Source organism: Vipera berus, assembly GCF_964194415.1.
Source record: "Vipera berus genome assembly, chromosome: Z".
NCBI lineage: Eukaryota > Metazoa > Chordata > Lepidosauria > Squamata > Viperidae > Vipera > Vipera berus.
In genome coordinates this window covers 91,473,954-91,487,018 of record NC_138205.1, presented here as the reverse complement: position 1 = coordinate 91,487,018, position 13,065 = coordinate 91,473,954, and the positions used below count along the sequence as shown (strand labels likewise).

The 13,065-nt window shown below is 37.3% G+C and overlaps 1 protein-coding gene across 5 annotated transcripts in view; it reads left to right on the top strand.

Moving 5' to 3' along the window:
- The window catches only part of TAX1BP1 (Tax1 binding protein 1), a 42,988-nt gene that overhangs the window by 22,373 nt on the left and 7,550 nt on the right, over positions 1 to 13,065 (top strand). For 3 of the 5 annotated variants that reach the window (XM_081345200.1, XM_081345201.1, XM_081345202.1), the window contains 6 exons: positions 2,440 to 2,533; positions 4,311 to 4,429; positions 5,755 to 5,880; positions 7,860 to 7,931; positions 9,149 to 9,329; positions 9,546 to 9,694. In XM_081345200.1, coding sequence (XP_081201326.1) covers positions 2,440 to 2,533; positions 4,311 to 4,429; positions 5,755 to 5,880; positions 7,860 to 7,931; positions 9,149 to 9,329; positions 9,546 to 9,694 — 741 coding nt within the window. The remainder of the gene's footprint in view (positions 1 to 2,439; positions 2,534 to 4,310; positions 4,430 to 5,754; positions 5,881 to 7,859; positions 7,932 to 9,148; positions 9,330 to 9,545; positions 9,695 to 13,065) is intronic. The other 2 variants (XM_081345203.1, XM_081345204.1) reach the window with 2 other exon arrangements.

Here is a 13,065-nt window from a genome sequence, read left to right as displayed (position 1 = left end):
AGTCATATAGCGAGGGAAAAAATTATTTGATCCTCTGCTGATTTTGTATGTTTGCCCACTGACAAGGAAATGATCAGTCTATAATTTTAATGGTAGGTTTATTTTAATAGTGAGAGGCAGAATAACAACAAAAAATCCAGAAAACACATTTCAAAAATGTTATAAATTGATTTGCATTTTAATGAGTGAAATAAGTATTTGATCTCTTATCAATCAGCAAGATTTCTGGCTCCCAGGTGTCTTTTATACAGGAAACGAGCTGAGAGTAAAAGCATTCTCTTTAAAGATACCTGTATAAAAGACACCTGTCCACAGAAGCAATCAGATTCCAAACTCCACCATGGCCAAGACCAAAGAGTTGGCCAAGGATGTGGTGGACAGGATTGTAGTCCTATACAAGGCTGGAATGGGCTACAAGCAACTTAGTGAGAAGGTGACAACAGTTGGTGCAATTAATTGCAAATGAAAGAAACACAAAATAATTGTCAGTCTTCCTCAATCTGGGACTCCATGCAAGTTCTCACTTTGTGGAATTTCAGTGATCATGAGAACAGTGAGGAATCAGGCCAGAACTATATGGGAGGATCTTGTAAATGATCTCAAGACAGCTATGACCATATCACCAAGAAAACAAATGATAACACACTACACTGTGAAGGACTGAAATCCAGCAGCACCTGCAAGATCCCCCTGCTCAAGAAAATACATGTACAGGCCTGTCTGAAGTTTGCCAGTGAACATCTGAATGATTCAGAAGAGAACCGGGTGAAAGTGTTGTGGTCAGATGAGACCAAAATTGAGCTTTTTGGCATCAACTCAACTTGCTGTGTTTGGAGGAGGAGGAATGCTGCCTATGACCGAACACCATCCCCATTGTCAAACATGGAAGTGGAAACATGTTTTGGGAATGTTTTTCTGCTAAGGGGACAGGACAACTTCACCACATCAAAGGGACGATGGACGGGGCCATGTACCATAAAATCTTGGGTGAGAACCTCCTTCCCTCAGTTAGGGCATTGGAAAATGGGTCGTGGATGGATATTCCAGCATGGCAAAACACACAGCCAAGGCAACAAAGGAGTGGCTCAAGAAGAAGCACATTAAGGTCCTGGAGTGGGCCTAGCCAGACCTTAATCTCATAGAAAATCTGTGGAGGGAACTGATGGTTTGAGCTGCCAGAGGTCAGCCTCAAAACCTTAATGACTTGGAGAGGATCTGCAAAGAGGAGTGGGACAAAATCTCTCCAGACTGTTCTGTACCAGCCTGCTACCGGCCCTGCAGAAAAGGCAGGGACAACCCCTTTACAAACGGCAAGAGGCTGGAATTAAGCCTGCCAAATTTATTAACATAAAACAGAGCAAAACAAGACACCAACCATGAAACAGGAGCTATGAAACAGGAACTAATCAAGCGGTTGCCTTCAGCAAACCAGCCCTCCCACGCATTCCCCTTTTATACAGTTCAGGGTGTGGCTTCTCTCTGCCTCCTTCCGAGGTGCCCCATTGCCTTCCTCTGTTTACTCCTGATTGACTGCCTCCTGCGTCGGGCGTCCTTGAACAGGGCCAGCTGTGGGTCATCTTCATCCACGCTGTCAGGCTCACATAGCTGGGTCTCCGTGGTGACCAGGTGGGAGGGGCCTGGCTGAGGGTTCTCATCAGCAAGATCTTCAACCCCCTCAGCAAGCTCTTCAACACCCCCCTCCTCCTCTGAGTCGTCCGACCCAACTGCCGAACCCACAGGCTGACCCTGAATCACAACACTGACGTATGCGCAAACCTGGTGGTCAACTACAAGAAATATCTGCCCTCTGTGATTGCCAACAGGGGTTTTGCCACCAAGTACTAAGTCATGTTTTGCAAAGGGGTCAAAATACTTATTTCACTCATTAAAATGGAAATCAATTTGTAACTTTTTTGAAATGTGTTTTTCTGGTTTTTTTTTTGTTATTCTGTCTCTCACTGTTAAAATAAACCTACCATTAAAATTCTAGATGGGTCATTTCCTTGTCAGTGGGCAAACGTACAAAATCAGCAGAAGAATCAAATAATTTTTCCCTCACTATACTTATGTATAATATATGCAAAAGTGTAGTAACTTGCTCCATTTATATTTGCAACTTCTTGTTAATCCTTATCCAGAATGCTAATCGTAATCTTCTACAGAGAATTCACTACAATCTTTTGTATCCCAGTCATCCTATAGAGTAAACAGGGTGGCTTGCAGATGTTGTTAGATGACCCCTCAAGTTATACAGTATTTTATTAAGATTTCCCTTTTTGCTGAGGTATTTAGATAAAAATTTCTTTCTTAAGACAAAGTTTTGATTTTGTTTAATTGATTTTGTATCTTAAGGATTATTTTTATTACATTTGTTTGAAGAACTTGCCCTAGAATCCTTTTAATGAAAGAAATATTTTAAATGAAATCTTTTTCATAAAGAAAACTTCAGGGGATCGACCAAATTTGACAGATGGCTCAAAAAATGAAACTTCTACGGTCGAGGCTGGTGATAAAACATTACCCGCATCTCCAGGTATCAGCTCCTTCTGTGATCCCTTAGAAAAATAAAGCTGAAATCTAAAAATCCCCCAAACCATATATAGCATGTATTTCTCTTCCACTGACAACTCTTTAAAAAACTTTGAAAAGTCAGAATGTTCTCGGGGCTAATGTTGGCATAAGATGCAGATCTAAATAAATTAATTACAAGACTTTTTTTTACCATGGAAACAGCTTTGTCAAATGGACGTAGCGCTGTCTTCCAATTGATTCATCGTGAAACAGCCTAGGAAATTCATGTTTTGTCTTAGTCAGATTATTTTTGAAAATGCAAAAACTTCATATGTGTAGCATATTGATTCCGGAAGATGAGGGGAATAATTAAACTATCCCTGGTCTGTGATTTAGTTAAACATGAATATTAAAAAAATTACATATTTTTAATCCATGATATCTTCTACCCTGATATTGAAATGATGCATAGCAATTGTAAATTTTAATTAGATAGCTTTATTATGTCCATTAACCTATACCATCAACCTTACTGTTTATAACTAGTATTTCTTAGCATTTTTATAATAGAAGAATAAGTAATAATTTTCCAGTAATGGTGAAAAGTACTCTGTAATGGGATGCTCCTCTTCCTTTTTCTGATGGTCAGGATCCAGAACTTTCATCCTCACATGCAAGGAGGGTAATTACTTCCCAGTTCCAAATCATACTTAGCCATGGTTTGCAAGTCTTTGTCTAAGCTCCCCTGGTGGCCTTTTTCTATGGTTCTTTTTTTAAAAAAAGATTACCAATCATTCTCTGTGGTTGGGAAATGACGACAGTTCAGCCCTTTCTGTCTGTGCTGCTACAAAACCAGATCTTAGGAACATGAGGTGAAATAGTGGTGGGCCATTTCCGTCTTCTTAGGAACTCTGGCTCCAGTTATACCTGGTAGAATGCCAGCAGCACTCTTTCAGTCATGACTGAGTCCTCTGTTCTTTGGAGAATCAAGAGAACCGGGCACCGGATAGGAAAGAATCTAGCAAGTTTAGGGGGCTTTTTCCTCCGTTGACTGTGATTGGTGCTGTAGCATCAGTACTGGATCATTTAGAACTCAATACTGGATCTTCTGCATCATTCTCTTTGAGATCTGCCTGCCAATGATCCTGGCGTCTGTGCTGCAGAGATCCAATCTTTATCCTTGAAGGATGGCGACAAACCTAAACTATATCCCTGCTCATATTTTTTTAAAAACAAAAATTGGCAAGAATCGCTGTTTTATTTTTCAGATCTGAACTGCTCTCTCTCTCTCTCTCTCTCTCTCTCTCTCTCTCTCATGACTAAAAATGCTGTTGTCACAAAGAAGGCAAGTGAAAACACTGCCTATTATTTTCTGCCTCACAGTTCTCCTTTGCCAGTCTTATTGGGGAGGCCATCCATTTCAGTTATCCTTCCAGAAAAAGGGGGAATAGAGTTGGGGAATTTTCCTGTTTGCAGAATAACGCTGCTTTGTAAGATCAAGTGTCCTTATTCCCTGTTCCCTTTGATGGGAAAAGAGGTGATTATTTGTACTCTCTTACCAACTTCTGATTCAACCTATTCTAATAATTTTCCAGTTGGAGCTGGAAGGAGGGGAAGAGGTCAGTCTTCCAAAAATGCTGATATATCTTCAGCTTTAAGTATGCTTTTGCAGCCTTTACCAAAAATCAGTAAATATAAGATCTCTAGTACCCCTGAATAGGTTGTCATCAGAATGTAAACAGATTTTATTTTAATTAGAACTATTCATTCAAAACTATATTTTTCTTCAATATATGCAGTTAGCATCATTTCATCTGATACAGTTTTGGAGTTTTCAGAAAAGGAGCAAGATCATGAAAAGAATAAGGAAATTTCTAACAGAACAGTGAAATTTATGAAATGCAAGCCGATACTGTCAGTAAGTAAAACAGAAGAAACTAGCAATAGAATAAAACAGAAGTAGGGGGTCATTATAGAAAAATTCAGTGTTTTTAGTATGTTTACTTCCACATTTGGCTTGATGAATTTGAAAAGTTTCTGTAATTTAATATCTCTTTATAATTCATTTAAGTGTTAATGGGAAATGAGACCTGGGCTATAGATAGCAAAATATATTAATGACATAACTAGTTAGTTACAACAGTTATTCTTTCATCAAAGAAAGCCTGTACTTTCATATCTATGGTTACTCAGAAGTAAGTCCTGCTTTATTCATATATTGTTAAATATTCATAAATTTGCATTGTCTAGGTCACATACAATAGGGCTGCATAGTATTGCCCTATTTAAGGCTATTTTTATTCAGTTGTATAAAAATACTTTAAAACTAATACTGGAAGCTCTAATGTGTACCTTTTAATAATGTACAGTTTAGCAATATCAAAAGGGGTGAAAAGTAAACTTCCAAAGAAATAGGAATATAAATTACGTGTCAAATAATATAAAATGAGAAAATAAATAAATAGAGAGTTCTGGGCTTTCCTTGAAGGGAATGAATTATTTAATTAAATGAACATGACATATCAAACACTATTCTGAAGATGATTTGCTTATAGTTTTCTTTGATTTTACTAGCACTTGATAATATGTCATAACTGAGTACACTGTTTATTGAAATTAAGGGCAATCGATTTCTATTTCTGGATATAGGGTGCACTTGATAGTTGCAAAATTTATGGAGTGTATTTGCAGTGATCCAATATCTAAAATGAAACTAGTTACCGGAAAAAGAATTGCGAATTCGTGTAGAAAACTACTAAACATTTTGAAGTGTGTTTCATTGTTTTGATTCTTTAGCTAAAATGGCAAATTATATATGAATAGGCAGTGAATGAGCAAATAAGAGCCTTGGTAGAGCACTGGGCTGATGCCTCCTTAAGTAACACCAGCTGCCTGCAATTAGTGCAGGTTCGCATCCCACCAGGCTCAAGGTTGACTCAGCCTTCCATCCTTCCGAGGTAGGTAAAATGAGGACCTAGATTGTTGGGGGCAATAAGCTGACTTTGTAATAATGCCGCTTGGGGTGTGTGTGAAAGCCCTAACAAGCAGGCATATACATAGAATGAAGGCTACTGCTAAGCTTGTAAGCCGCCCTGAGTCTTCGGAGAAGGGCGGGATATAAATGTAATAAAAAATAAATAAATAAATTAAATAAATTAATTTTTGGATGCTCAGTTAAAGAAAAACCTGGCCAAATTAATCTGTAGGGTTGTCAAACCCTGATGATTTATAATTTTTCTATAGGATGAGAAATTGAATTGTACAATGTATGCTGATGAACTGGCCAAATTGGAACTGAAATGGAAGGAGCAAGTGAAAATTAGTGAGAGCGTGAAGCAGCAACTAGCTGCAGTGAAAGACCAGTATTTAGTAAGCATAACCCTTACTTGAACAATTATTTAATATGTTTGTATAATCTTCTAATTAAAATATTCACTTTACAGAGGGAAATTAGAGTTAGTGATTAACAGAAATGTGTACAGGTAGTCCTTGATTTATGACCGTTTAATGACTACTCTAAATTATAATGGTGCTGAAAAAAATGATTTATGACTGATCCTTGAACTTATGAACATTCCGTGATCACGTAATGAAAATTTGGGTAACGTAGACAGCATGTATTTATGACAGTTGCTGGTTCCTGGAGTCACATGATTGCCATTTGCAACTTTCCCAGTGGACTCCCAGCAAGCAAAGTCAATGGGGGGAGCTGAATTCACTTAACCACATGATTCACTTAACAAACTGTGTTGCTTGATAATGGAAGTTACAGTTCCTATTGTGGTTATAAATTAAAGACTGCCTGAACTCACTTTATACAATCACTTTATAGAATGGTGGCGCAGTGATTAGAATGCAGGACTGTAGGCTATTTCTGCTGACTGCCGACTGCCAGCAGTTTGGCAGTTCAAGTTTCACCGGCTCAAGGTTGACTCAGCCTTCCATCCTTCTGATGTCGGTAAAATGAGGATCCAGATTGTTGGGGGCAATATGCTGACTCTGTAAACTGCTCAGAGAGGGCTGTAAACCACTGTAAAGCGGTATATAAGTCTAGGGCTATTGCTATTGCTATTATCGAGGCCAAATTTCTCTGATAGAACTATTATCAGTGAACATGTCACCTCTTTCATTTATCTTCTGTGGTCACTGATACAGAATGATTTATTTGTCTGGCTTGGGGACTAATATGACAGCTGGCTTTTCTGAACATGAGTTTCAGCATGTCATTTATTACACAATGAAGACAATTGTTTTTATCAATATGTAGCCTAACTTGAAAAGTGTTCATTGTTTTCCATACCATAAGTGACTGCAGAAATTCTGTTTTGTAATGAAAGAAAAGTAAGTATTGTAGGAGAGAACAGTCTTTACTACAGCCCTAAAATTACATTGCTATGATTCTGTTTTTGTCGTATAAAAATAGTTATATTAGCAACTCAATTTAGTAAGTTAGATTTAGATTTTTTAGATTTTATTAGATTTATATACCGCCCTTTCCCGAAGGACTCAGGGCAGTTTACAGGGCATTTTAAAATCACATCAATATAAAATACAAAGTTAAAAGAGAATTAAAAGATTAAATTATCCCTGAAAATAAAACCCCAGTTAAAATTCTCAGCCTGGGTCAGAGAGCTCAAAGAGCCAAGTCTTCAGGTCCCGGCGGAATGAGCGTAGGTCAGGGGCAGTCCTGAGCTCCACGGGCAGCTGGTTCCAGAGGGTAGGCGCACCCACAGAAAAGGCCCTCTCCCTGGGTGTTATCCGCCGGCAATCTTTTACCGGCGGCACCCTGAGAAGACCCTCCCTCTGCGAGCGCACTGGATGAAGGGAACTTGATGCTGGCAATTACAAATTTAAATAGTCTGTGAACTTTTTGTTTTGCCCTCATCCCATTTCCTCATATTATTCATGTCCTCATCCCAATATGGTACTTCAAAGGCTAGTGTTACATACTACTTTGTAAAAGGTGCATATTAGCAAAATACATGCTAAATCAGATTTTTTTTACACAAATGACAGCAAAGTCCAGCTTAAAGGTTACAGTCTGAAGGCTGATTTCCCATTTATGAATTGCAATTGTGTTACTTTGCCTTAATACTTAAGAAAGTTTTGGAAATAGCAGAACTCTTAAAAACTCAATAAGACAAAAGTATGAAAGCCAAGTACAGTCAATATAAAGAACTGGTAGAACAAGTAAATAATGATGTGATATTTCCAACACCCACATGAAAAGCATATATTATACATTATTTCAATAATACAGGTTCTTTATGTTAAGTATCTGACACTGGAAATATATCTAGAGAACTGTTTTACAGTCACTAATATTATTTATTTTGTGTTTTAAATAGATGCAGTTGGCTGAAAAAGACAGACAGATAGATGAATTGAGATCTCATCTGGGAGCCGTCAGCAATGAGAAGGTACTGATTTAACATCAGTGAACTACTGATAATATATATTTTATCATGTGGTACTTGGAACTGTTTCAGTATGAATAGCTGCATTAGAGCCAGAATATGAATACTGTAGTAGTTCGAAGAAAAAAAAATTACCTTGGAATATAATTAAATGTGTGTTTATAACAGTACAGTGGGACCTCGGTACTCAACTGCTCCAAAACTCGTCAAATTTGGTACTTGATGCATTTTGATGTGAAAATGTTGTCCTGGTACTTGTTGTTTATTTGGTACTCGGCACAGTGCAATAGGAAAAGGGATGGCTATGGAGAAAAGACAGGAAGTCAGCCATACCGGGAAAGTCACTGACAGTAGGGAAAGGGACAGACAGACCCTACCTGGGCAGGAAAAGGGTCATGTGGTAAGTCCTGTAGTACTTGTCACTTTTAGTATTCATTGCATCTCCCGGAACCAAAATAACAATGAGTACCAAGGTACGACTGTATCATGGAAGCTTTAAACTGCGGGATACCTTGTTTATAAAGCTTACGAGAACACAGGACAGTAGGTTTGTATGAATAACCAAAGGAACTTGGAAATGTGTATGTTAACTACTGTAACCCAGCCATTATGATGATGATGATTTTAGGGTGGCAACAGATTGTTTCTGTATAAAAAGTTAAAATAATTTGCATAGTTTCCTGCCATATCATTATCATACCAGCCGTTAAGCAGCTTCTTCCCACAGCCTCAAGACATGTGAGTGTATAATTTCTGGAAATAAATTTGTATTTTTTCAGGGTGTAAGAATTAAAATATAAGATACATTATATTATAATATAACAGCCGTGTTAGTTTTAGAAAATATTTTATTTTATCAAATTTAGAAATTGTTTCCAAATCACTTTAGATAAAAACCAAAGGAATTTGTTTAAGTTTTAGTTCAGAAAGTTTTAAGGATTAAAACATTCAATATTAAACTACTGTGTCAGAAATTTTACATAAATTAAGTTTTACTACTTTTTAGTTATGTTATATTCTTTGGTATAACATAATTCAGATTATTTAAGGGATAGGAAGAAACGAGATATCAAGCTGGACATTTATAGTACCTCATAGAGGCAAATATGAAGATTTAAAAAATATCTATTGATAATGGGAAAAGAGAATGCTAAATGATGCATCCTTAAAAGACTGATTTGTTCTTTGTATCATAGCATTATTTTTCAACCACTCTTTAGAAGCCTGGAAGGAGACCAGAAAATGAAACAGAAAGGATCAAGGAAGGACAGATTTCTCAGGAGGCCCTACATTTTCTCAATCCAGATTTTAATTCTGAAGATAATGGGCAGATTCCTGCTATAGCACCTAGTGTACCACTTCTGCACTATGGAAATCCCTACACAAACCAGGAAACTAGAGGTTTGAGGATTCAGTTTTTGTCAATTAGTTGTGCTAGGAAAATTCCATTGGAAGTATATCACTGTGTTCTCAAAGCAATTTTAATTAATTTGTAGCTGATAAAAGTGGCTATTAGTTTCAAACATTTTAACTAAAGAAAAAGGTCTTTTGGAATATGGCTTTCAGAAAAGGCTTCATTGTATATAATCTAGTGTTCACCCCTAATTATGATTTCAGAGGGAGCAGATGATGCTTTTTATCCTGATGACATCCAAAGGCCACCCATGAGAACAGCCTCTTGGGACCTTGAAGATAATGTGGTATGCAGTCAGCCTGCTCGTAATTTCAGTCGCCCTGATGATTTAGAAGATCTTGAGGATAATAATGTAAGTTTGAACTAAAAATAACACTTATGTTTCTTATATTTAAGGTATATTTCCATCTCCCACTCACACTTATCTGAATATTTTTCTCTGAAAGTTTCCAGTTTAAATGAGGTGGACATAATCTCTAGCAGAAGGTTCATGAATGTCAACGGCATTTATTTATGAATGTAAATCAGTTGCATATTTATTCAAAGATATGAAAATTGGTTTTATCTTTGCCAGTCAGCGTTGTTAATGACTATGCTCTTTCAATGATTAAAGTGATCAGAAACATAGCCAAAGCATTAATTTCCAAACAAAGTTCAAAATTGGAAATTTTTCAATTCTAGTTGGCCTGGGCTGCTTATGTTAAGAATTACCCTAATTGGAATATTGTACAGAAATATATATTTTAAATTCAAAAGAAGGTAATAGTATTTGTGTATCAAATGCCTATTTCACATGAAGACAGTTGCTAGATCATATAAAATGTGATAGTGCTGTAAAATAGATAATTATTATTTTGTAGTCTTTAAAAAACCCTTGAGTAAGAATTATTTTTAAGAAGTCCTTTACTGTGGCGAATATTGTGGTATTGTGACCTGTTGCTCTTTAGTCCAGTTTGCCACATTTAATTGCTATTAACCTTTTGAAAACTGATAAGTGTTCAGAAAGCACAATTTTAGCCTTGGTGCTTAGTACTAATAATGAAGAGAATGTTATTTCTTCTTCTTGCCTTTTGCCCTCTGAGTCCATTACTGGGAATAATTATGGAAACTTTCAGAACCTTTGTGGCCTATTTAACATCTTGAATGTGAGTTTAGTGTGCCTGCTACCTTTATTTCACATTTTGAATATTTAATGTGACCATTCTTGGCATAGACACTACTGTATGATGACAGGTCTTCTCTCTAGATGTCTGCTGCAGTTTAATTAGGAGACTGTTCTTTCTAATCTATGTGCTTTACCCTTTTGCAAAACCCAAGAGGAACAGAGCTTAGCCTTGTGCTCATTTGCTGACACAGCTTAGTTTTTGTAATGAGGCAGAAGGATTCTAATGTGCTCAAATGAGAGCTAACTTTGGGCAAGTGTATATCTTCTCAGAAATGGTTCTTGCCTTACATCAAATAGAAGTTTTAACATATTATAATGTAGCTTTTTGACTTGTCAGTGGAAAAAGGAATTAACTGGCTAGGCAAGGATATTTAACAGAAGAAACATAGGATGCTAACTATTTTGTACTGGTATGTAGGAATCTGACAAACACCAATATAACAGCTGATTAAGTAATATTCCTTTAAAATAAGCAAAAATCCTTTATGTGTATGACACCTGGTAGAAGTGTTAAAAATATCAAATAAAGCTGTTAATTAATTTCCTTAATAGAAAAAAAGGAATGCTTTAGTATAATAATAACTTGTTACATTGACCATTAAACAGTTTTAATCCTAATCTTAATTGTATTTTTATTTGACATGCTTTGACCATGTGCTGCCGACTACTTAGTAATTTGAAGGGCCTTTTCAAGCAGAGATAAAGAATAAATTAGGTGAATCCATGTACCTTTCTTACATGGACTTAAATATGGCTAAATTATAAACTGTTTAATAAAACAGAAGGAATTTGTAATAGATGAATAGTTGATAGCATGTATAAATTTGCTGCCATAGAGTATCATTTTTTGTTAAATGAATGTTTGTAAAATAATAGCTTTCCAGATGTTGTTGAATTATAACTTCCAATATTCATCACCATTTATGATGCTAGTTGGAGTTGCAGGGAGTTTTTTTAATACAAGTTTTATTAATTTTTAAATTTTACATCTAGGTATTTATGAAGCAATACGGTGGTTGGATAGTTAAAAGTAAACAATAGCAAATAACAGAATCATTTATAGATAGGTCAAGTTACATCAACAAGAATTCCCTCTCCGATTCCCTTAGTTATGATAACATAGTCAAACTAATCAAATTAATGCATTTCTAATTGTGACACAATCAATTGTAACAGTTTTCAATATATTTTCACTTATACATATCCATGTCCTGTTTTTGAATTTTACATAATTGCAATAGAATATTTCAAAGTATCCTATAATATATAAAAAAAACTTAATTTTGGGGTAATTGTATAGTAATTATCCTGTCTAAAGTACATACATTGTTCATTTCAGTGCATTCTTATTTTATGTAAGTATATTCTGTTTATCATCTTAATAGTTCACCACTTGTTGAAAAAATATCTTGTATCCTTCCAGATTTTATAATATAAATCAATTCTAATAGCTAACTTTCTTTCCCTTACAAGTCTAGAAGTTAAATATAAAATCAGTTTACATCTTTTAAAAGTTCCCCTTAGCCCATTAAGAGAAATTTTAAGCTCTATCATTACAACAAAAATATTCTATTTATCATCTTAATAGTTCATCAATTATTAAAATAATGTTTTTTATTATATCATGTCACTGTTTTTTAGTTTTTATCATTAAGCTCGTTTCGATACCATCGACCATGGTATCTTGCTGCGGCGCCTCAGGGGACTGGGAGTGGGAGGCACGGTTCTGCGTTGGTTCTCCTCCTTTCTCCAGGGTCGCTCGCAGTCGGTGCTGGCAGGGGGACAGAGGTCGACCCCGAGGCCTCTCGTTTGCGGAGTCCCTCAGGGGTCGGTCCTCTCGCCTCTCCTGTTCAACATCTACATGAAACCGCTGGGTGAGATCATTCGTAGCTTTGGAGTAGGGTACCATCAGTATGCTGATGACACCCAGCTTTTCATATCAACTCCAAACAGCATCAGTGATGCCCTCGACGTGATGTCCCGCTGCCTGAAAGCAGTCCGGGAATGGATGGGGAGGAACAGGCTTCAACTGAACCCGGACAAGACTGAATGGCTGTACGTACCGGCAAGCCAGGATACTCAGAGCATCCCACCCCTTAACATCGGGGATGAGTTACTACCCCCTGTTGATAGGGCCCGCAACCTGGGTGTCCTCCTAGACTCGCAGCTATCCCTGGAAGATCACATAGGAGCTGTGACCAAGGGGGCCTTCTCCCGGGTTCGACTGGTGCGCCAACTACGGCCTTATCTGGACCTGGATGCCTTACGTACAGTCACCCATGCCCTTGTGACCTCTCGCCTAGACTACTGTAACACGCTCTACATGGGGCTGCCCTTGAGATCCACTCGGAAGCTTCAACTGGTGCAAAATGCAGCGGCACGGACACTTTTGGGAGCCTCCCGATACTCCCATATCACACCTCTCCTCCGTGCGCTGCACTGGCTTCCGGTTGCCTTCCGAGTGAAGTTCAAGGTGCTAACAATGACATACAAAGCCCTACATGGCATGGGTCCGGACTACCTACGGGAGCACCTTCTGCCAATGTCAACACCCCACC